The 26000-nt window shown below is 34.8% G+C and overlaps 2 protein-coding genes across 5 annotated transcripts in view; both read left to right on the top strand.

Moving 5' to 3' along the window:
- The window catches only part of LOC107596105 (phospholipid-transporting ATPase ID-like), a 38798-nt gene extending 17403 nt beyond the window's left edge, over positions 1-21395 (top strand). The window contains exons 13-31 of the mRNA XM_016286727.1: positions 21-93; positions 770-840; positions 935-1014; positions 1885-2043; positions 2116-2204; positions 2308-2504; positions 3984-4192; positions 5552-5586; positions 5683-5851; positions 6082-6270; positions 7108-7223; positions 10840-11023; positions 14161-14384; positions 14468-14551; positions 14644-14889; positions 15017-15155; positions 17161-17291; positions 17741-18229; positions 19655-21395. Of these exons, the coding sequence (XP_016142213.1) occupies positions 21-93; positions 770-840; positions 935-1014; positions 1885-2043; positions 2116-2204; positions 2308-2504; positions 3984-4192; positions 5552-5586; positions 5683-5851; positions 6082-6270; positions 7108-7223; positions 10840-11023; positions 14161-14384; positions 14468-14551; positions 14644-14889; positions 15017-15155; positions 17161-17291; positions 17741-18229; positions 19655-19753 (2983 nt within the window). The 3' untranslated portion in view covers positions 19754-21395. The remainder of the gene's footprint in view (positions 1-20; positions 94-769; positions 841-934; positions 1015-1884; positions 2044-2115; positions 2205-2307; positions 2505-3983; positions 4193-5551; positions 5587-5682; positions 5852-6081; positions 6271-7107; positions 7224-10839; positions 11024-14160; positions 14385-14467; positions 14552-14643; positions 14890-15016; positions 15156-17160; positions 17292-17740; positions 18230-19654) is intronic.
- A 1222-nt stretch (positions 21396-22617) lies between these two features.
- Positions 22618-26000, top strand: part of il6r (interleukin 6 receptor) — a 7969-nt gene continuing 4586 nt past the window's right edge. For 3 of the 4 annotated variants that reach the window (XM_016285041.1, XM_016285028.1, XM_016285037.1), the window contains exons 1-3: positions 22619-23028; positions 24486-25109; positions 25195-25318. In XM_016285041.1, coding sequence (XP_016140527.1) covers positions 22881-23028; positions 24486-25109; positions 25195-25318 — 896 coding nt within the window. In that variant the 5' untranslated portion in view covers positions 22619-22880. Of the gene's footprint in view, positions 23029-24485; positions 25110-25194; positions 25319-26000 lie in introns of all 4 variants that reach the window. The other variant, XM_016285046.1, reaches the window with a different exon arrangement.

Here is a 26000-nt window from a genome sequence, read left to right as displayed (position 1 = left end):
ACTTTTTTTTACTTTCTCAGTCTTCAGAAGGAGAAATGGATGAATGTCAGAGTGGGAGACATCATCAAACTGGAGAACAACCAGTTTGTGGCAGTGAGTTTTCCTCTATAGTCCTTCTTGACATTAATTAATTAATTAAACTTGGTTTAATAAAATAAAAAGACTCTTTACTAGCTCAGCAGTCTCAGACATTACTTGCAGTAATTCAGGGTCATGTACGCATCAATGTCTGATGCATTTGCTCTTGAATACTGCACTGTGATATTGATCCAGTAGCCAAGGTCTAATTAGCTGATTCTGCCTCTGGTTATGTAACCCTGACTCTCGAGGATGCAGTTTAGGTGTCTTGTTAATATGCTAAATGCAGTTTGGTCTCACTGTATATCAGTGTTATTTTAAGATGATATACTGTAGATACTATTATAGTTTTAGTGATATTTTTTAATAGCTTTCCTTTGTGTACTACTCAAATTTCATTTTAATTTTAGTTCTATTTTTTGTAATTTTGTCATGTGCTTTCATAGTTTTTATTCATTTTTGTTTTTTTTAAATATTACTGTTTAGATTTATTTTTATTTCAATTTTAGTTTTCATTTATTTTATTTTCAAATTAGTAATCTTAGTGTGTCAGCTTTAGAAATGCTGCATTTGGAATAAGTTTTCACCTAATATTTATCATTTATATTATTTCAGCTTATTTTAATTAACAAAAACATTTGAATAGTTTCAGCTAATAATAGCACTGATGTATACTGTATATGTGTTACAGGCTGACCTGCTCCTGTTGTCCAGCAGTGAACCACATGGCCTCTGTTACATTGAAACTGCAGAACTGGATGGGTATGACTGTGTTTTTTTCTCGAATTTGCTGTGTAACTTGATTTCATACTTCCAGTGCAACTTAATAAAATGTCAATGAATTTTTCTGCCACAGCGAGACGAACATGAAGGTGCGTCAGTCTCTGTCTGTTACCTCAGAGCTGGGAGATCCTAATAACCTGGCCCGGTTTGATGGTATGTGATTTGGTATTGATGCGAAAGTTAGCCAGAGTGGAAATGAGAAAGTGAACTAGTAAGAAAAAGAAACAGCTGAGCAATATTGTGAACTGATAAATGAGGGAACTTGTTTGCATGCGGTATGTTTCAGATTTGCAGACGTTTATGGAACAAAAATAGAAAGGCAATAAAAGGAATTGCATATTTTCATTGGGGGCATTCCTGTGTGAGTTGCACTCACTGATAACCACAGTTTAATTACATATTTTAGCACAGATTCACTAAAGTAATTATGCAAAGTAGGTAACGGCACAAACGCATCCAAAAGAAATCTGTGCAAAATAAAATAATGAATACAATAAAATGTATAATTGAATAAATAAAATGTATAATTAAAGTTAAATTGACATTTCTGAAAATAATGACTTAATTTAAGTATGCATGATGAAATGCTATACCAGCGCAGATAACGTCAGGATAAATGTGATTATGGGCTAGTGAATAGATGCGCTGAAAATGCAAAAGTGCAACAACTGTTTGACCCCACTATGAGCTAGTTTACTGGAGGAAGCGAGAACAAAAGATACAGTGAGTCAAAGTGTGCGGAAAGTAAATTATGTGGTGGACAGTTTCTCAGCAACATTTCTTTAACATCCAACACAATATACTACCACACACACACACGCACACACCATCACATGTGTCAGCACAGACCACCCACGCTTCCTGTTTTTAAAGAACAACAAAAAAAGCTCACAAGTTGTACAGAGACCCAGGATGCTGAATAGTTGGTCATAACATCTATTACATAAAATGGTACTGTTTCAATGTTTTCAATATGTGTGACCTCCTTTTTCCTCCTGTATCTCTCGCGCTGTGTATGTGCAGGAGAAGTGGTGTGTGAGCCTCCCAACAACAAGCTTGACCGTTTCTGCGGGACTCTGTATTGGAAAGACTGCAAATACCCCCTCAGCAACCAGAACATGCTGCTTCGCGGCTGCGTCCTGCGCAACACAGAGACCTGCTATGGCCTTGTTATTTTCGCAGGTTGGTGTATGTGTTTATGTGAATATGTGTGTGTGATTAGTTTTCATTTTAACATGTCATGGTGCACCTCAGGTCCTGACACCAAACTGATGCAGAATAGTGGACGGACTAAGTTCAAGCGCACCAGTATAGACAGACTGATGAATACACTGGTGCTGTGGGTGAGAAACACACTCACTTACAAACCTCTGCTGAATTATCGAACCGAAATATATAAACAGCATACACTCTCCAAATTAATGTTTGTCATTTTCCCCTCGTCAGATTTTTGGGTTCCTGGTGTGTATGGGAGTGATCTTGGCCATAGGAAATGCAGTTTGGGAAAAAGAAGTGGGTGCTCTGTTCCAGAGCTTTCTTCCTTGGGACCCTCCAGTGGACAACTTCCTGTTCTCAGCCTTCCTGTCCTTCTGGTCCTATGTCATCATCCTCAACACAGTCGTGCCCATCTCCCTCTATGTCAGGTGAGAGAGAGCAAGATGTGGAGGGAGAAATGTCATAATGGAGGGAAAAGGATGAATTATCCAGTGGGAACTGTTCAGGTGGCGCTTGAATAATGGACTGCAGCAATACAATATTTTGAACATAAATGTAAAATTCATATGAGCTGTTTTATTTCCTATTTATTTTATATGAGGTTTGTCAACTATTCCAATTATCCAATTTAGGACTTTTTGGATTTTTGTTTTTAGGGATAAACAATGCTAAGCATTACATTTTAAGTCATTCAAAGAACATTTTTACTACAATTATTTTAATATTAATTTAACCGTTTATCTTAAAATTATGTTGTTGTTATATCAGGGTTATTATCAAAAATTATTAAAAACACTTTTGTTAACTGAAATATAAATCTAAATATTAAATGAAAAACTGAAAATAGATGAAAATTTGAAATTTTGTCTTGGCAACTAACTGAAATAAGGTTAAGTTGAAGTATTAAAATTACTAACTGGGAAAAAAATGTAAACTAAAACTGAACTGAAATAAACGCAGTAAATTAAATCTGAATAATTAAAAAAATAATAATACTAAATGAAAAAATAATAAAATTACACAAAATTCAACGAATTAAATTACAAGCAATATATGAAATAAGCTAATTAAATTAAATCTCATTTAAAACATAATATATAAAATAAACTAATAAAATAAAAGCTCATTTAAAACATAATATATAAAATAAGCTAATAAAATAAAAGCTCATTTAAAACATTAATAAAAACTATAATAGTATATGAATAACACCATTAGACACCAAAGTGTATCATATTCATGAAAATTCCAATTATAATCTACTTCTCTTCTTTGATTTAGGTACTTTTTTTGGGGGGAAGTACTAGCTTAGATTCATTTTATGCTTAATGCATCCTTTATGCATTCTGCTGTTTATTTTATTTTGATTTATTTTGTTGTTTTCATGTTTCCTCAGACTTTCCCTAACAGGTAAGAGATAGACCCCATAGACCCTTTTTTCTCTCTCTGACATAACAACAGCCTCCCGTATAACACAGTCCATATAACACCACTAAAATCCTGACCGAACCTTTCTGAATGAGCTCTAACCCTGCCGTGTGGTCCAGTGAATTTAACCCACCTCTGACTGGTACAGACTCGTACAGGAAGAACTGCAGCATGGCACAGCATGCACATACCCAAAATCAGTTTTTGCAGTTTTCTGACAGATTTGTGAAGTCTCTAGAAATGAAATCTTGCTTTTAATGGTCTGGTAGACTGTTGTGCCATTGTCTGTCTCAGCTGCATACTAAATAACCTATGTCTTTAGAACAGGAAAACTGTGTATTTTTGTGTTTTGTTGTGAGTTTGCCATGTGGTCAGAGATCTGCAGTCAATTTGAGTGTTTCTACTGAAAAGCAGGTCACATTTGCATTGTGATGATAACCCTCCGTCTGTTTCTCTTTCCATCGGTCTGAATCTCTTAGTGTGGAGGTGATTCGTCTGGGTCACAGTTATTTCATTAACTGGGACCGGCGGATGTTCTGCAGCCGTAGTAACACAGCAGCAGAGGCCCGGACCACCACACTAAATGAAGAGCTGGGACAGGTGGAGTACATCTTCAGTGACAAGACAGGAACCCTCACCCAGAACATCATGATCTTCAACAAGTGCTCCATCAACAGTCACGCATATGGTGAGGAGCAACATATGGCAGTTATATCCATAGTATAATGTATAATGTGCAATCAGCTGGCCATTATCATATATATCAGTCTTGCATCATGTTGATGTGGATTATATGGTAATAATGACCAGCTGACTGTACATTACTTTATTTATTACACAGCTGCTTACCAATCAAGTATATACTGTATATATATATATATATATATATATATATATATATATATATATATATATATATATATATATATATATATATATATATGTATATAATGAGCAAATAAACCGATAAAACACATTGTCGATTTATAATATAAAATTCATCAACTGTGCACTTGAATTAGGTACAGAATGTAGCCAGAAACATTTCAAATCTTTTTATTAATATTATTACATTATTATTGTTATTACTATTATTATTTATTTATTTATTTTTGAACAAATGGCCATTGAAAGCTTAACCTTCATTTGGTCAAATGTTAATCATTAAGAGGTCAGACAAAAAATAAATAAGATATTTTATTTGTACTCTCTACAAACATTAAAAAGTAATTAGATAACAATAATGTTAATATTAATATTTATAATAATACATTTTTCTATTGGAAAAAAATATATAAATAATTTGTTTTTGAACAAGTAGTCATTGAAAACTGAATCTTCAAAAATGTCCAAACAAAAATTAAATGTTTAATTTCTACTCTTTATTTATTTATTTATTTAAATGACATTTAAATAAACTATAAAAAGCAAATATACAATAATAATAGTATTTATAATAATAAAAACATGTCATTATTGAAAATAAAAATAAATAAATAAATAATAATGGATAAAATAATCAAGTAAAAAAAAAAAAAAAGGGAAAAAAAAAAAAAAAAAAAAAAAAAAAAAAAAAATGCCAAGATGGTTTAGCAGGGTTGCAGATTTATAACAATTTGGTGTCTATTTTAAAATAAATGTTTTTGTGATTATTGTATATTTTATAGTTATGAACATTTAAATAAACATACATTAAATAGACTGATAATAATAATGATGATCTAAGATAGATAGACAGACAGACAGATAGATAGATCTGCAACGTGTTATTTTAGAATTATTTATATAGTATTATAATATTTATTATTATTTTGAATTAATATTTGTTATTATGAATTGAATTATTGTTTAATCAAGATGCCTTCAAAGAAGATAATCATGACCTATGTCCATCATACAGTGCAGTCTATATATATGGACAATTGATAGAAAAACGCTTCAGCAGAGTTGCAGATTTATGACATACAGTATAGACACATACACTTATAAATATTTTGTATTAGGTTTGTGTTACAGATCTCAATTCATTCTGTCTCTTGTTTCACAGGTGAGGTGATGAACATTCTGGGAGCTCAGCAGAAGGTCAGTGCATCCAAGATTCACTTTCTGGAGTTAAAGAATTTGTTATTTTTAAAACGTTGTTGCTCAGAAAGATCTTAGATCATCTGTTATTCTCAGAGGGTCCAGCCCCTGGACTTCAGTGCGTGGAACCCCTTAGCAGACCGGGACTTCTGTTTCTACGACCAGTCTCTGCTAGAGGCAGTGATGGTGGGAGAACCAGCGGTGCATGAATTCTTCCGGGTCTTGTCTCTCTGCCACACGGTCATGAGCGAGGAGAAGAGCGAGGGTAAGGATCTGGAACAGTCTTTGAGGATCGATTATCTGCCTTACTCAGAGAACCATTTCATCCAATAGAAGAGTTTAAATAAGGTTTACTTAAGGAAGCTGTTGACTTTAATATTGTTAGAAGGAAATGATATAGTAATTCTGGATTGTAATATGATTATATTATTTCATTATCTGTCCTTTTTCATGTGGTCCTCCTTGCTTATTGTCTCTGTCTTTCACTTCCTGAAGGAGAGCTGCTGTATAAGGCTCAGTCTCCAGATGAGGGGGCGTTAGTAACAGCTGCACGCAACTTTGGCTTTGTGTTCCGCTCTCGCACACCTTGCACAGTCACCACCCAAGAGCTCGGCAAAGCTGTCACATACACGCTCCTCGCCATCCTGGACTTCAATAACATCCGCAAAAGAATGTCTGTCATAGGTAACACAAGCACACACTCTCAGTCCTGCAACTTTGTGAAAAGCTCAATATGCAATATGTCACAAAAATGAAAACGCCACCACATGAAATCATTTAAAAAAGTAATGTTTTGTCAGATTGATTTACTTTTGAGCCCAAACTGTGGCTAGGTACATACACACACACTTGTACTCGGTACTTCAGAGTGTACCGTTTTTAAACATTATTTTGGCTGTAATGCCAGATGGTTTGGCACTGTGCGAAAGAGAAAGAGCCAGTAAAATTCCCTTAGGACTGAGAAATCTGGATACAGCATAAATACTGCGCTGCCAAGCATCATAAATAAGTGGAACATTAGCGCTAAATTCAATACAGAACGTGTCGTGTGTGTCATATACACTCTCATAATGCTGAATTATGGCCCTTATGTTCAGGTAAGTGGTGCTTACATTGCAGCAGCCATTTCATTTTTGTGTGCATATTGTCATTTATGTCCATTTGATCTGTGTTTACATGGAAAAGTGAGAGATTTATTGAGTGCACTGCAGATTTTTCTCTTAATAAGTTTTAAGCATTTTTTCTCCATAGCAATATCCAAAATATCTTAAAAATAAGATAATTTGTTTTATGATTTATAAAACTAATCTTATACATATACATGAATTAGTTTTTACCAAATGGGTAAGAAATATGCTTAATTCAAGATACATTATCTGAAAAGAAGTCCGATAATGTTAGGACTATGAGATAATGGGAGCTATAATAAGAAAAGAGCTTCTCCCATCACTGCAGAGGCACAAGCACAATCTGTAATTCAATGTGTGTGTGTGTGTGTGTGTGTGTGTGTGTGTCTCTCAGTGAGGAATCCAGAGGGCCGTATTCGTCTCTACTGTAAGGGCGCAGACACTGTGCTTTTCGAGAGGCTTCACTCTTGCAGCCATGAACTAATGAATATCACTTCAGACCATCTCAACGTGAGTGTTTTCTTTTTGGGGTTTGTTTATTTTGTTTATGTTAGCTTAGCACTGTTTATATGAAGTTCTAAATTACCCCACGGTCTGCTACTGTCTTTATAAGACAAACAACAGAGCCCTCTAGTGGATATTTTAGTAATTAAGCGCTTTAAAAAAAATTTTTACAAAATACTAACTAACTAAACATTATGTAGGATTTTTGCTGTAATATAGTTATTTCTTTTAGCAATTAAATGAACATTTAAAATGGTAAAATATGAATAAAATGTATTTTCAAATAAAATGTAGCTGCAAGTGGACAGGGTTGCAAAATCAGTTGAATTTAAGATCTCACTCCCTAGGGGAAACGATTTTAACACTTAGGGGAAAAGTTTGGTACCAAAACATTTGTAGTATGACAAATTCATACTTCACATGAATTTAAAGTCAAGTATTTATTTAATCTTTTAATCTTTCTTTAAAATAACAAGTGAAAGGATTGAAATGGTTTCTGTTTTCACAATAGAGAAAGTAATGCTGTAAAATCAGGCATGCTAAGCCTGTATGATAATATTTTAATTATAAATATGTTATAATTTCTAATATTAATTACCAGTATATTATTATTATTTATAATATTTTTACTACAGTAAATTTGGGGTCAGTACGATTGTTTTTTTTTTTTTAAGAAATTGATACTTTTATTAAGAAAGGATACACTTATAAAACGTGACACGAGAGACTATTACATTGTTACAAATAAATGCATTTTAGATTGAATAAACTTTATTCATCCCCAAAGAGAAATTTATGCATAAATATATCTGTAACACCCCTGTGGACTGTTTGTTGTGGTTTCTTCCCCTGTTGTTGGTTTAGCCCGTTCAATTATTAGTTAATCACCTCATTATGCTCACCTGTCTGTCCCTCGATAACTGCCCTATATCTGTTCCTGTCTCTTGTGTTCCAGTTTGTCGGTTATTGTGAATGTTACCCCGAGTGTGTGTCTGTCTCTGCCTTGTTGTTACTACATTAAATAGCCTTCTTTTGAATCCTTGTCGTCCTCGTCATCCTGCCTGCCTCCACACACCTGGACCGTGACAGAATAACCGACCCAAAAGTACAGTATAGCGGCGTCTTTTCCCTCGTCTGTTTTGTCCAGTTTTTTTGTGTTCTAGTTTGTCGGTTATTGTGAATGTTACCCCGAGTGTGTGTCTGTCTCTACCTTGTTGTTGCTACATTAAATATCCTTCTTTTGAATCCTTGTCGTCCTCGTTATCCTGCCTGCCTCCACACACCTGGACCGTGACAGTATCTTAAATGAATGCTGTTATTTCTGTTCATCAAATAATTCTGAAAGAAATGTATCACAGTTTCCACAACGATATTAGGGTAACACTTCATAATAACTTTCATATATATCTAAATAATACTATAATAATAATATCATAAGTCATTAACGAACATTATATAATGCTTAACAGATCATTAATTAAGATATATTGAAGTAGCTCGAAACATGAGATGATGTGCATGTTAATGCGCCTAGGGACTAATTAGTAAACATTAACAAGCACATTATTTCATATTTGTAAGTATGTAAATATATATTAACTAATGATTTGTTGAGCATTATATAATGTTCATTAATGATTTATTTATGAAAGTTATTATAAAGCGTTACCCGCTTGAAAATGTATTCAAATATAAAATTATAGGTTAAATTGTAAATTGTAATAATATTTCACAATGTTACGGTCCTACTGTTTATTTTTCTGAATAAATAAATTGTTGTTGCTACATTAAATATCCTTCTTTTGAATCCTTGTCGTCCTCGTTATCCTGCCTGCCTCCACACACCTGGACCGTGACAGTATCTTAAATGAATGCTGTTATATCTGTTCATCAAATAATTCTGAAAGAAATGTATCACAGTTTCCACAACGATATTAGGGTAACACTTCATAATAACTTTCATATATATCTAAATAATACTATAATAATAATATAATAATAAGTCATTAACGAACATTATATAATGCTTAACAGATCATTAAGATATATTGAAGTAGCTCGAAACATGAGATGATGTGCATGTTAATGCGCCTAGGGACTAATTAGTAAACATTAACAAGCACATTATTTCATATTTGTAGGTATGTAAATATATATTAACTAATGATTTGTTGAGCATTATATAATGTTCATTAATGATTTATTTATGAAAGTTATTATAAAGCGTTACCCGCTTGAAAATGTATTCAAATATAAAATTATAGGTTAAATTGTAAATTGTAATAATATTTCACAATGTTACGGTCCTACGGTTTATTTTTCTGAATAAATAAGTTAATGAATGAATGAATAAATAAATAAATGCAGCCTTCAGTAACCATCATAGTCTTAAAAAAAAAAAAAAACTTAAAATCTTACTGACCCCAAACGTTAGAGGCAATGTATGTCAAATTTTTTAAAGAGACCTTTCAAAAGAACGTTGAGGTGGAGCAGACCAAAACAAGCATTTCATGTTTAAAACTAACAGCTTTTGTTTCCTAATAGTTTATCTAACATATCCAGTGGTTCTCAGCACTTGGATGGGTTAAATGCAGAGCACAAATTCCGAGTATGGGACACCATACTTGGCCACACGTCACTTCACTTTCACTTCACTTTCACTTATTATTATTTTATATTTATTAATTATACAATTTTATAATTCCATGTTTATTATAACACAAATAAAAGGAATACAAAAACTATCAAGAACAGCAACAGTGAAAAAAACACATAGCCTAGCTCATTATTTATATGATAATAATCCTTGTAATATAATTGGACTAAGATTAAGTTCCAAATAGTCCTGATGGGGGTCCAAACCATATAGAATTTATCCGTTTTCAAATGGATTATACAAGTAAGATGTTATAATGCAATAAACTCAAAAATAACCTTATTCCATGGTTTTATTGAAGGATTTTTTACACTAATCTATGTTTAAATTTAAGGTTATCATATAATATAGAGATTTAATTTTATTTCAGATCTATTTCAATTACAGGAAACAAATGTAATAGTTTTAAGTTTTAGATAATAATAACAGCACTGATTTTGTTTAGAAAATATCCGAAAGATGGCATTTTTAAATATCAGATTAATGGTATTCATTTCAGTTTGGATGAAAACCCCTGGTCTTAGCTGGTTCAAGCTGCTCTTACTGAGCTGGTGTTTTGCTGGTTCATCTGAGTGCCCAAAACCCCTCTAAATCCAGCTCACCAACCAGTCAAGACCAGCAAACCAGCTTAGGCTGGTTTAAGCAGGTATTTCTTCAGCAGGGATATTAAGGAATATTAAGTTTTAAGTCCAGCTCACAGTCCAGTCAAGACCGACAAACCAGCTTAGGCTGGTTTAAGCAGGGTTTGTTTTTTCAGCAGGGATATTGTTATAAATCCAGCTCACAGGCCAATCAAGATCGGCAAAGCAGTTTAGGCTGGTTTAAGCAGGGTTTGTTTTTTCAGCAGGGATATTGTTATAAATCCAGCTCACAGGCCAATCAAGACTGGCAAAGCAGTTTAGGCTGGTTTAAGCATGATTTTTCAACAGAGGTATTAAGGGATATTTTCCTCTCTCTGTTGGCCAGGCTCATGCTTTGGAAGCGGATATGGAGCGTGAGTTTTTGGAGACGGCGTGTGCTTGTCGAGCAGTGATCTGCTGCAGAGTGACTCCTCTTCAGAAAGCTCTGGTGGTGGAGCTGGTTAAACAGCATAAGAAAGCCGTCACACTCGCCATCGGAGATGGAGCCAATGACGTCAGCATGATAAAGAGTAAGAGAAAAAGAGCAATCTTCAAACATTGGGGTTCTCTGAGTCAAATTACTAGGATTGGTTACAGCTAGTGGTTACGGTAATAATACACTATCAGAATCTGAATAATATAGCATAATATACTATAATTATTGTGCAACTGTTATACACTGCTGTTCAGTTGTTTGGGGTTGGTAAGATTATTTAATGCTTTAATGAAAGCATACTTTTAAATAAAGTCTTTTATGCTCACCAAGGCCTAATTTTTATAATGCGGTTGAAAACTTATTACATTTTAAAATAACTATTTTCTGTTTATGTAATGTATTCTTTTGATAGCAAAGCTGAATTTTCAGCATCATTACTCCAGTCATCAGTGTCACAGGATCCTTCAGAAATCATGTTAATATGCTGATTTGCTACCCAAGAAAAATGTCATATTATTATCACTATTAAAAACAGACTAATTGTACTGCTTAATATTTTTTGGAAACCGATCATTTTTTTCAGGATTCTTTGATAAAGAGAAAGTTCGAAAGAACAGCATTTATCTGAAATAGAACATTTTTGTGACAATGATAAAGTATTTTTTGTTTAATACATCCTAGCTGAATCCTTGATGCATTTAATGCATCCTTGCTGATTAATTAATTAATTGTTTATTTATTTATTTAAAAAAATAAAAATTAATTGTGACCCCAAGCTATTGAACTGTAGTGTATTATTGTAATTATTATTAGTATAATTGGGAACTTAAGATTTTTCATCTTATTTTGTAGGTAATTTACAAAGGTTTTTTTTCCCATTTTAATGCCATTCAGTTAGGCTCATAAATTATGCATATTACAGATAAAATGTGGTGTACAATATTCAGCCATAATCTCTTCTTGTGATAACTTCTTGTCATAACCATGTGGAGGATGTATTGTAAGGCTTTTTGAAGCAAACAACTCAAGAAAAACAATTCTAGTTCCTTTTTTAGCTTATGCAAAGGTGCCCCCAGAGAAACCAAATTATTGAAATTCGGTCAGTTCGTTCAGTTTGTTGTTGTTACATGTGGTTGCTTCATTTCCCTTAACTGAGCAAAAACATCTCAGAACTGTGTCGGTGGGCTCTCACAGTGTCACAACTATATTTCAAAAGGCTCCTGAGAACATGGATAAGAACGAGATGTGGAGGATGTGGTTTATGTCCAAATCTCTTTACACCATCCTGTGCTGTCCCTACTCAATATATTTACACGCACACTCACACACACGTTCTTGCCCATGTCATAAGCAATGTCCCATCTTCTGTTTGTTTGATGCTATGGGTGTCTGCAGGTTACTTTGCTGGTGTGTAGGAGTCAAGTGTCAATCTCAGTAACATTAAAAATGCAGAGAACACTCATCAAAAGACTGATTGACAGTAGTACTACACTCTTAAAAATAAAGGTTCTTCACGATGCCATAGAAGAACCTTTTTGTCTAAATGGTTCCATAAAGAACCTTTAACATCTGAAGAACCTTTCTGTTTCACAAAAGGTTCTTTGTGGCAAAAGAAGGTTCTTCAGATTACAAAAAGGTAAGAAAGAAATGGTTCTTTAAAGAAGATGGTTCTTTGTGGAACCAAAAATGGTTCTTCTATGGCATCGCTTGAAGAACCTTTTGAAGCACCTTTATTTTTAAGAGTGTAGTGTGAAGAACAAATCTCTTTCACTGATTTAAATCACTTTGGACTGTCCCAAATCTATGGTTTTAGTCTGTGGGATATTTACATATTAGTTGATCTGCCTTAACCTACCATTGAACCTGACCAGCACTAAGACAGATGATAAACAAAAGCAGGGGCTTTCAAACTAGGCTCCAGGGACTGTCCTGCGGCCTCAAGTGGGTGGAAACAGGAGGAAAAAAATCTTTGTGATCTATTTTTAGGGGTGTCAAATTTAATGTGTTAACTTGAGATATGCAGTATGTTTAATGCAATCATTTTTCACATTTAATGAGTTCAATAGCCTATTACTGATTCAAAAGGCTGGTTAGAATCTTTCAAAATGTATTTAATTGTGATTATTTTATCACAATGACGTACAGTGGCAGCTATAAATATATTATATATATTCAAATTATTAGAACACTAGTATTTTCACCAGCTAAAAAATGGTTCAGAATCCAGAAGAACTGTGGAAACATCTGCAAGATGCTTCAAGAAACCTACCTGCAAATCTACCTGAAAAACTATGTGCAAGTGCACCGAGGGCAAACGCTGCTTTAAACGCAAAGGATGTTCACACCAAATGTTGATTTAATTTAGTTAATAGAAGTTCATTGATAAAGAAAATCTATTTATGACGTTATTTTTGACAGCATCCTCATTTTACAGCATTTTTACACAAGTGCCTAACAGTACTGTAGCTTTGCAGGTAGGTTTCTTGAAGCATCTTGGAGACGTTGCCACAGTTCTTCTGAGTTGAGTCTGTCTCAGTTTGTTCTGTTTCTTCACGTCATTCCAGACAGACTGGATGATGATGATGAGATCAGATCTCTGTGAGCAGCACTGGCTGTTGTCAGACAAAAATCTCACTGGATTATTACAATTAATGGCAAAATGAATGTTTAGAAATGTAAACTGATATTTCCTACTGACACACTACAGCAAAAGATAGAAATAACTGACTTTAAACCATGTTTAGCTGGTGAAAATACTAGTGTTCTAATAATTTTGGCCACCACTGTATATACAGGTGTTTATATTAAACAGCACAATAATAGTGGGTCTTTTTTCATTTACCTATATTTAGAGATTAATATTTTGTTTATATATTGATGATAATATATTTGTAACATATATAGCTTATATATAGCTGCCGTTCTACTTTAGGAACAGTGGGTAGTGGAAGAAAAAATATTTTTGTTCATTTTTATCTAGATTTAAAATTTTACATACAGATTAATAATTTTAGTAATTTGTTTAGGATATAATACAATGACAAAATAAAAGACAATTATATAATTTCTAAATTTGTAAAAGTTTAATAATTTTCTCATGCGGTATAAATAGGTCTTTATATATAGTGTGTAGAATTGTTTTATCTATATCAACTGCAATCCCCCTCAAATGAGTTCAAATATTAAACGGAACTGCATTATCTGAAATAGTTTGTTTCTCTCTTTCTGCAGCGGCTCACATTGGTGTGGGCATCAGCGGTCAGGAGGGGATCCAGGCTGTGCTGGCATCAGATTACTCTTTTTCCCAGTTTCGCTTCTTGCAGCGTCTTTTACTGGTGCACGGACGCTGGTCCTATCTGCGCATGTGCCGTTTTCTCTGTTACTTCTTCTACAAGAACTTTGCCTTCACTATGGTGCACTTCTGGTTCGGGTTCTTCTGTGGATTCTCAGCGCAGGTAGGATTTATTCGAAATCTCGAAAAAGTGTCTCATGCATGAGGAGATGTCATAACCTTGGATGTGTTTACTCTTTTATTTAGACTGTCTATGACCAGTACTTCATCACTCTTTACAATATCGTATACACATCCCTCCCTGTGTTGGCCATGGGCATCTTCGATCAAGTAAGAAAAAGAAAACATACACCTAATACTGAAACATTTTTGTTCACATTTAATAAGAAACTTACTCTCACCTCAATCTTCTTCTGTCTCAGGATGTTCCTGAACAGAGGAGTCTGGAGTATCCAAAGCTGTATGAGCCAGGTCAGCTGAACTTGCTGTTTAACAAGCGAGAGTTCTTCATCTGCATCGCACAGGGAATCTACACGTCTGTGGTTCTCTTCTTCATTCCCTACGGCGTTCTCTCTTACGCCACGCAGAGCAATGGAGTCCCGCTGGCAGACTATCAAACTTTTGCAGTTACAACAGCAACGGCCCTTGTCATCGTTGTCAGTGTCCAAGTGAGTCCAGCATTAGCACTTAAGTAGTGCTTGTTGATTTATATGTATGGTTTCCAGCTTTATATAATGTAGCAAGGAATTTTAGAACGGTTTTGAATAGCCCAAGCTTTTTGCTATTTGTTTGTAGATTGCTCTGGACACGGGTTATTGGACGGCTATAAATCACTTCTTTATATGGGGCTCTTTGGGTACCTACTTCACTATCCTCTTTGCTATGCACTCCAGCATTCTGTTCAATATCTTCCCCAAGCAGTTCCATTTCCTTGGTGAGTCAGCACTTTGGCCTAACTGCGTGGCTGCCATCTTAAACAGAAACCCATGTCTGATAATGTCTTTACAGTATGTGTCACGAGCACTATAACATCTGCAAATGCAGACAGCATTACTCTATATTCAGGTTTTTAAATGACAAAATAATAAATAATGTTAATATATAGACTACCATTGAAAAGTTTGGGGTCAGGAAGATTTTTTGTTGTTGTTGTTGTTGTTGTTGTTGGAAGAAATCCTGTTCTTTTGTTCAGCATTAAATTGATCAAAATTGACAGTGACGACTTAAAATATATATTTCAAATAAAGGCTGTTTGAACTTTCTATTTATCAAAAAATCCTTTAAAAAAATCATGGTTTCCACAAAAATAAATATTTATCAGCACAACTGTTTTCAACATTGTTAATAATAATAATTAATAGATGTTTCTTGAGCACTAAATCAGCATATTAGAATGATTTCTGAACGATCATGTGACACTGGAGTAATGGCTGCTGAAAATTCAGCATTGTCAGCACAAGAATAAATATAATTTTAAAATATATTAAAGGGGTCATATGATGTTGCTAAAAAGAACGTGTGAAATGTGTTTATGCGGTTTAAGATTCAAAAACACATTATTTTCCACATACTGTACATTATTGTTTCTCCACTATGACCCGCCTTTCTGAAACGTGTCGATTTTTACAAAGCTCATCGTTTTGAAAAGCGAGGTGTGCTCTGATTGGCCAGCTATCCAGTGTGTTGTGATTGGCCGAATACCTCAAGCGTGTGACGGAAATGTTACGCCCCTTACCATAGTGTGATGGCGTGTCCCGGCGCAACAAGACAAAAACATTAAAACCCATTACAAACGAGGCATTTGTAGCATCCAGTGGGGACATAATTACTGATTATAATGACTTATACTGTCTTTTTACACGTTGCGTTGCATCGCGCCGCGTAAACATAAAACCATGTCTGCATTTGTGATCGGAGAAATGACAAACAAGTGCTACTCTACACTGCTCAAAACTCGCGTTTGAATAATCAGTGGCAAATCCTTTAAATATGAAAACGTTCTTACAGACTGTGAGTCAGCATTATTTGTCATTGTAGGCTACTCTCCCAGGAAACAGTCCTTCTCCTCCGTAAAATGCGCTGGACACATCTGAATATTTGGGTTGAACTGTTCTGGAACAGTGTTGTAAATACAACTTAACCAACTTAACTTTCTAGTTGTGTCCTCATTTGGAAGACCAAACAAAGTAGTTTCGCTTTCACAACGAAACACACAGCGTCTCCACGACATGGCGGCAGCAACAATACTACAGCGAGATTCAAAGTTACACCTTCTTTCTTTGCGTGAACATTTGGGCGGTGTTATGCAAATCTTCCCACACAGTGATGTAGACTTGTGGGGGCGTGTTTAAACGAGGTGTTTTAGGAGAGCGTAGACAAGTCTTAACTTTTAAATAGAATATCTCTTTGGGTTTGAGACTTTAGTCTTTGCAACTTCAGGGATCTTATCTATTCACGAACAGCTTGTAACACTTCAAAGAGAAAGGAAAACTTGAAATCGCATCATATGACCCCTTTTAAAAAATAAATCTGAATTGCAACGGTATTATTGTTTTTTATCTGTATTTTTGATTGAGCACAAAAGATTTCTTACGAAAACATTAAAAATCTTACTGACCTCAAACTTTTAAATGGTATTGTACATGTAAAATTCCTTTGACAGTCATGTAGGCTACACAATAAATGAGTAGGTCATCTAAAAAATGTATACATAAATTTGTAACAATTATTTAACCTAAATTAAATAATGAAAATATAATGAATAGTAAATATAACCAAAAAAAATTATTTAAAATAAGTGTGGATTTTAAATTGTGTAATATTAAATTAGATCTTGTTTGTATTTTATCTTGATCCAAATGTGTTACATTAAATTGTGTATGAAAAACGTGTGGCTTATTTTTTGTTTTGTGTGCATGCCATGTGTTAATTAACCACAGGAAGTGCTTATAACACACTTGGGCAGCCAGTGGTGTGGTTAACTATTGCTCTGGCTACCGTCATCTGCATTGCTCCAGTCCTTGCTTTCCGCTTTCTCAAGCTGGACCTTAAACCTCAGCTCTCAGATACTGTAAGTATGAGTGTGACCCTAGTTTGTCTGTCCTAAATCGCACGCCATTTTTGAATTTGTTAATATCCATGTTCAACCAAACTAACATTCAGTAAAGACAAGACTTAAAAAAAAAACAATTACTATAATTAAATGTTCTCCTTTTTATGTGATCATTAAATAAATTAATAATGAATTTTAATGTGTGTTGCATGTTTTTAATGTTAATAATTAATATTAATATATATATAATTAATAAAATCCATTAAATTGAAATGGTCTCAAGCACTGCTCATTGAAATTGTGTTTCTGATTGTTGGATAGTTATGGTTGGTTGATTATTGCACACTCTGATTCATAGCTTAGATCATATTTGTTTCGCATCAGTAGGTTTAACACATTTGTTAGTTTCTGGTTATCCCCTCACACTCATCCCCGCCCTTTATTATTTTCTCACTGTCTTTCTGCAGGTGCGCTACACTCAACTTGTGCTGCAGAAAAAGCGGAAGCCTGGTGGGCGTGCTGGTCGTGGAGTGGGCGGCGCTGGTGTAGCCAGTGGCAGTACTCTTGGTCGCTTGGGGCGAGGTGGATCTCGACGCTCCGGTTATGCGTTTGCGCATCAGGAGGGCTTCGGCGAGCTGATCACATCGGGAAAAAATATGCGCCTGAGCTCGCTGGCTCTCGCCACATTCGCCTCTCGCCACAGCGGCAGTTGGATCGATACCCTTCGCAGGAAAAAACACGCAAACAGCACTGGTGCGCAAAACACCCCACCCACTGCAGAAGACAGCGCCGCCTCCTCTCAAGCTCCACCTCTTTCCACGTCTTTCTCAGCAGCAGGCGAGGCAGAGCAACCATGTAATGAACCCGGCCTCCCTCACAGCCCTGATGATATCGCTCTCAGTGTTATTAGGTGTCCAGAAAGAGACGTCGGAGAATGTAGTACAGCAACTTTGCAGGTAAATATACGTCTGAAAACAAGTTCAAGCACAAACTGCAAGTCAACATGCACAAATATAGGTTGTTAAACAACACTGGACAGAGCGTTGATTCTGTAGGAGCACAAAAAAACGAATTTTGTGGATTGACAAAAAAAGAAAATTTCCCCCAAGGAGAAAACGGCAGGAAGCAAAACTATTAAAAACACTTTCATTTCTCACTTTTGTACATAGTGGTATGCTCAGTTCCCCAATAATTAGGAAAACCCTATTGTTTTTTTTTTGTGAGGTATACATTACGGTTTGAAAGTTCACAATCAAAAAAAGTTATTACTTATATTCAACAAAAGCATTACATTGATCAAAAGTGACATAAAAGACATTTATAAGACATTATTTCAACTAAATGTTATTTTGAACTTTCATTTGTCAAACAATACTGAAAGAAATGTATCACAGTTTCCATAAAAAGCATTAAGTAGCAAAATCTGTTATCAAAATTGATAATAATAAGAAATATTTCTTGACCAGCAAATCAGCCTATTAGAATGATTTCCGAAGGATCATGTGACACTGAAAACTGAAATAACGGCTACTGCAAATTCAGCTTTCCCATCACAGGAATCAATTACATTTTAAAATATATTAAAATAGAAAACAGTTATTTTAAATTGTTTTAATATTTCACTGTATTCTGTCTTTACTGTATGTTTGTTTAAATGTTTTTTTTTATGAATTGAGTTATTAACACACAATATACAAATCAAGAACTTTATTAATGCAGTGGTTGCGTTTCAACTGTTATGCAAATGTTTAAAATCTGAAAGCTTAGCTGTTTTGGATTTCCCACTTCTTTTTCCCTCTTTACTGATTTGCATGTTTTTCAGTGCCTGTTCTTTGGACATAGATCTCACACAGAGCTAAAATCTAAAAATTTAAAGCATAACTATTGGTTGGGACAGCAGCTGTTGTTGACACACTGTTGAACAGAAAAGGTATAGCTGTGGTTGCAAGGGGGGATTAAGGGCAAACTGAATTTGCTGATTGATTTCTGAAATAGTACACAACGCTATTCAATGCAAAGTGGCATAATTCTTAAAGTCCATGTTCTCTCCAAAAACGTAACTTTTAAATAACATTTTTGATTAATATATTGGGAAAAAAGGGTATTGAAAGCAATCTTTTTCTGTAGAATTTTAGTAATTAGCTTCAGTTAATTTACAATTAATAGTAATGCGATAATCCCGTTTACCCAAAATAAAAAATAAAAAAAGCTGTCATCAGTGACTCACCCTCATGTCATTCCAAACTTGTATAACTGTCTTTCTTCTGTTCATTTATGTATTTATTTATTTATTTATTTTTACAATAAAAGTCAATGGTAACCAAAAAAGTGTCATTTACTCTAGTGCAGATATTTCTAAGACCTTTCATTCTCTCTTCTAGGAAGCACCGTTTGTGTGGAAGGGAATCGGAGCTCGTATCAGTGGTACCAGCAGTCCTGGTCCACCTCCCATTGCAGAAGAAACTAACAGTGGTGAGTGATGGATAGATGGACCAACTGGAATCCTTCATGTGAACACCCACACCTTCTGACGTGTGCTCATGTTTCTGTCTGAGGACATGGGCAGTGAAGACAGCGTCCCAGACAGTTTGGGAGTAAACACATGCTTGAATTAAAACACTTGGAAATGGATGCAGATTCAAACTGTGCATACAGACAGCAAAAGACCATACATTTCCTCTATTGTGCTCATTCTCAGATTTCCTGTCGGTGAGAAGGACAAATCTGCTGTTATTTGAGCTGTTTATGACTGAGTTTTCCATTCTAGCCAAGTTATCAGACAACAAACCACTAAAAAACATGGCCAAGGCTGATATTACAACACACCTGACTATCCAAATAGCTGATGTTAATTTTTCTCATATGCTAAATTACAGTCTACGTTAAATTAGATTCATTCATTTTTAATCTGGAGACAAAAAAATCAAAAATGTATACATTAAAGCATTTCTGTCTCATAGTTTACTATAAATAAATCAATGCATAACACAATATATTAATACACTGCACATGTAACAGTTGTACAGATATTAACGATAACTAAATGACCTGAAGTATCAGCCTCAGCTATATCAGGTTTTATGTTTTTGTATTCAAATTGGGTAGTTCTGGATCTTATCTTGGTCATTTGAATCTCAGTCAAGGATTGTCTGTATCTCTATATAGTAAGAGCAGTTTATCTTTTCTGTTTTTTAATCTCTTAATGACTTTCTTGTGGTCTCATACTGTTTTGACCATTTTGTCAGCATATTGTTTTGCTGAGTCAAATACTTCAGCTTTTTGTCTGTTTGTTGCTCAGAGGTTAATAATGCTACTTGAGTTCAAGCAAGTGAACTTTCTTATGTACTGTAGAGAAGGCTAGAGATTTTCAGTTTTTTCCCCACTGCTGAAAATAGCATTAAGATGTATGTGGTTCTGTGATAAAACACTATAGTTCTCAGTGAGAACATGATTCTGCTGGATGAACCCGTTCTTCCTCATCCATTTCTTTGCACCATATTGGTGCACTAACCCTGACTGCTTGACATAAAGTCCAATTCAACCTCAAACTCTGCTTTACTGGACCCTTGAGGGTTTAGGCATTTGCACTGATCCAGTGGACTGTAATAAATGTGTTTGACGGTTTTTTTTTGGGGGGGGGGGGGTTAAGTTGGATTAAAATGATTAACATCAGAGTTACCAAATGGATTCCACCTTGACATCATGATCTAAATGTGGCCTTCACCAGTGTTTGGATTTAGGTAAATGGGCTTATAAGAATGTAAACACAGTAATGTGTGTGTTATTGTGAATGGGTGAGACAGACCAAGAAAGTTGATAAAGATGTGTGAGAAGTTACTGTGCACCATACTTGTCCTGTTTCCTGTGTAAGTTAGGCCTAGCTCTCATACTGTTAAATAGGTAACAATTATATGCCTTAAAAGCTAACTTTGTGAGTGTGTTTTTTAAAAATGTGTATCTATTTCCCTCCACACATAAAAGCATTTACATATATTGCAGTAAGAGGTTAAAGGTCATTTTATGGATAGTCTGTTTCAGTGTCTGTTAGCCAAATCCACATGATCTGTGAACATCATGACCCTGCTGTTGTAAATGGGCCTAGTGCAAAATAAAAAAAATTGATACGATTAAATGATTTTAATCAAGTAAAAAAACTGATCATGGATGTGTGTCTAATTATTTTTGAATGATAAATCATTTATAAAGGAATAATTCACCCAAAGATTATCATATTATAGTTGCTCACATCATGATTTGTGAGAAACAAAAGGAGACATTTTGAAGAATTCTTCTGCTTGCTCTTTTCCATGCAATGAATGGGGACTGAAGATGTCAAACTTTCATAAACACCATTAAAAATTTACCATATGATACTTTTCTCACAAGATAAGACAAGATGATGCTCAATTTGTAAACGATTCGTTCTTTTGAGTCTGATCTTTTCAATGAATCTATTCATACAAGTATAAGTCATTATAATCAGTAATTATGTCCCCACTGGATGCAAGAAATGCCTCGTTTGTAATGGGTTTGAATGTTTTTGTCTAGTGGCTTCTGGGGCATCAACAGTATGTGGGGGGCGTAACATTTCCGTCTCACGCTTGAGGTATTCGGCCAATCACAATGCACTGGATAGCTGGCCAATCAGAGCACACCTCGCTTTTTCAGAACGATGAGCTTTGTAAAAATCGACGCGTTTCAAAAAGGCAGGGCATAGAGGAGAAACAATAATGTACAGTATGTGGAAAATAATGTGTTTTTTTACTTTAAACCGCATAAACACATTTCATTAGACCAAATACACGAAATAATGTTCTTTTTAGCAACATCATATGACCCCTTTAAATGATTTCCTCACGAATTGAGCTGATCCGGTTCTAGAGTTCAACTCACTGATTCAGTGATTCAGTCGCAGCCATAAAAAAGTGTAATGAATAACGACCCCAGAAAAGTATGGACTTTTATAACACTTTACGCCGTTTTTTATGAAGCTTTTGAAGCTTGAATTTCTACTTTTGTGTTCCACGAATGACAGACAGTCAACATTAGGGTGGGTAAATGAGACTATTCATTTTGGGAACTATTTCTAATTATTAATAAAATGTATTTATAAAAGCCATTTCTTAACCTATTGCTAGCAACAGACCTGATCTATTCTGGCGATCCTCAGAGATATAGCAGGTCTTGGGTCACGTAGTAATGTTTTATAAAGCTGACCGCAAACAGAATTAGTTTGTTCTCGGTCTTTGCCTTGTCAAATAGGAACTTGTTTGTCTTTGTGGTTCATCAGTGTCGCAAGAGCGGATTTGTTAAAGCAACAGATAGTATAATGTGCGGTGAGGAGAGGAAGGGGCTGCAGTCTTCTGTCTCTCTCACAAACAAATGAGCTCCGGATCCAAATCTGTTCGCAACTGACAATATTATTATTTTGTCAAACGAATACTTCTTTATCCTAGATCTGTACCATGATTCAAATAATAGTCCTAATGCAACAGTTACATTTAAAAATTTAAGGGTTCTCTTCTTTATTTTATTAATCTTTCTCAAATGTAAATTTTCATCTCGTTAAACTTGCTGAAAGGGTTGACATTATGACCCGTTATACCCATGTTGTATATTTTGGTGGCTGATTATTTTTTTTTTGGAAGTGAAATCTCATTAATAATGTGGACGCGATTTACACTCAAGTTTCTCCTCGGTGTATTAGCTGCGATTGAAGTTCAGCCTGCCCCAGAAGAGCTGTGTCCTCGACAAGGTAATTAACCATTTCATTTCAAAACACAACCGAGAGTTATTCATTTGGATGAATTTGTGTGATTAACCTAAATTAGCTATTCTTGACCTGTATTGTATATTTTGACTTTAAAAACCATAATTATATCTCTTTCATGGTATTGGATGTAGTCAGAGTGATTCATCTCTGACTCAGTGGTTAATGGTTAATGATAAGCGCTTGTGGTTAAGAATAGCCCAATATTAATAGACATTTCTTTAGTATTTTAACAACTTTTATCATGGGATCTTTCTTTGGTACAAGAAAAAGGTCACATTTAAACCGTCTTGGAAACTTTTTTATGTTTATGAGGTAGTTCATGTTAATGTGGACTACCTCACATTAATTACTTATTTTTTGTTCCGCTTTAATCTTAAAATATGAAGAAAATAAACGTATTAAAAATATGAATGATCACGTTTTAAATATTTTGAATCCAAAAAGAGTAAAAAATAATATAAACGATTCCTTAGTTATTGTTTGGAAATGATTGTCAGTTTTTTCAAAAACTATATAAAAATACTATTGTGGCAAAAAAGGATGAGCATATAAAGATGTGATGTGTGGAGAGAAAATATGAATGTAAATTTCAGTTCTGATGAGAATAGTTTTATTTTGTATCATTTGCAATCAAGTTATAATTGCAAAAAGTGTGTATTTAACTTTGTATATTTAAGATACATTAAATGCTAACTATGTTATCAGTCTTATTGCAAAACAACAGAGACCTTTTTAAGTACAAAAATGTTAACATTTAATTCCCACCAAAAAAAAAAAATTCTCAAACACAATATATCATTTAAGACGTGGTGGAAATGACTGTAACATTCAGAGAGAGAGAGAAAAATGACATGTATGTCTGTTGGGCACTGTTAGTGGACAAATGAAATAAACTAGTATTTCCTTCCTGAGAGCCAAAAGTGTGCATAAATGAAGTAACACTCACATGTGATACACATAGAAAGTCATCTATGAATATGAGGAGGATTTCCCTGGTAATGTTATAGCAGATGTTTGCGTATGACACAAAAATGAGGCATAGTGTGGATTTGATAGGCTTTCAATAATACTTTATTGTTTCAAAGTGCCATGAACTTGGAGAAAAAAAGTTGACCATTTTCTTTTACATACAGTGATTCCCTTTTGTCCTTTTATAATCATTGTTGTTGTATTGCTTTTAAATCATGTCCACTGGTTCAGCATACTTACAATGACAGAAAGAACGAGTGATTGTGGGGAAGAATCTGGGAGATTTTAATAAAAGGAAGTGAAAGTGAAAGTACCACTTTGCTGCATAATTTTGTTCCATATTTAACCGACGCAATGAACTGTGGGTATAATGTACTGTAGAGACCAGTATATACGAGACATAAGCAAAAACAAATAAAAACTCTGATTTATGTGATTAATTACCTAAAACTGTTTTGAATCTTCTTCAGAGCCCCTTCCTGGAGTCTTGGTCTTGAAGTTAGGAAGCAATGTTGTGTTTGGCTGCAGAGGCGATATCACTGTGGACGGTGTGCCGTTGGCTTCGGCCAGTGTCATGAATAAAAAATACAGAACCAAGCAGAGAGAAGACATCACTGTCAGCTGGACATCCCAAAAAGGTTATGCTAATGCTACACAGCTAACCAGTATGAAGGGAAATGCTACAACTGGGACATACCAAAAGACTGATTCTGCTATGTATACCAAAGCTAAAGGGGACGCAACGGTCACCGTTAAACCACCTGTAACCATAAGAAAGGAACAAACCACTTCTAGACGTGTTTTGCGTGCTGTCACTCAAACTACTGGACAGGAGGAAGAGGTCTTTGGTATCACCATGGGGACAGATTTTGAGCAAGATGATTATGAGGACTATGATTATGAAGAGGAACGGTCCAGGGTGACAAGAGGCATCAAAAAGCGAAGACGCTGGACTCTAAATGGACGACAGGTGCATGCTGGAGTGGAAAGGGGAGGGATTTTAAGACGGCCTCATCTCAGCTGGGCAGATGCTGGGAATTACAGCTGCTACAGAGGAGAGAGACTCATTTCCACAGTCAGAATCAGTGTGGGGGGTGAGGACCTTCTTTCACACTCATATTGATAAATGATTTATATATACAAATAGAAGAAATTCACATCCCTGTGCTATTTTCACAGTACCCCCAGAGAGACCCACTGTCTACTGCTACAGGAAGTTTCACACAAGTAAAGTCCGCTGTGATTGGACATCCAAAAATCCAGTAACCCCACGGCCACTGTGTTACCTTCTTCTTATTAGAGGGTGAGTGTGTGCATGTGTATGACAGAATGAATTAATTTAGCAGCAATCAGCACTTTATGAATAAATGGTTCACTGACTCATGCCATTCCCAACTGGTATGCTTGTATTTACATTAAATGTGAATTTAATGTAATAAAATGTATAAATTTAATATAAACTTAGTTTAATTATTATTTATATATGAAGTATTATATATTAAAATAATAATATTATATTATATATATATTATATTATATAAATAATAATAATATTTTTTAGATTATAAAATATGTATATTGAAAATATGTGTATATTAAAAATATATATATATATAATTAATTATAAAAGAAAAAATATATATGTGACGAGTCAGTAGCTTGATGATCCATCTGCAATTTATTAGACAAAAAGCAGTACAAGGCAGGGCAGTAAACAGTAGTAGTAGATAACCAACAGTAGACGCAATCCAGAGAACGGGCAGAGAATCGGGGCCGGCGGTGAGCAAACACAGTAGATAAACAGGCTAAAGGGGTCGGGGCTGGCAGCAAGAATCAGAAAACGAGATAAACAGTCCAGGTCAATACACAGGCAGGCAGAATAACAGAAAACGTTCAGAAATGATCACCGGGGCAAATCAAGACTTCGAACTGAAGAACAGATAAGAGTGCGAGTGTGTGAGATAATTGAAGACAGGTGCAGGGTA

This window comes from Sinocyclocheilus grahami, unplaced genomic scaffold (genome assembly GCF_001515645.1).
Source record: "Sinocyclocheilus grahami isolate Dianchi unplaced genomic scaffold, SAMN03320097.WGS_v1.1 scaffold11.1, whole genome shotgun sequence".
Lineage (NCBI taxonomy): Eukaryota > Metazoa > Chordata > Actinopteri > Cypriniformes > Cyprinidae > Sinocyclocheilus > Sinocyclocheilus grahami.
Note: the sequence above shows the minus strand (reverse complement) of the source record. Positions and strands in the feature narration are given on the sequence as shown.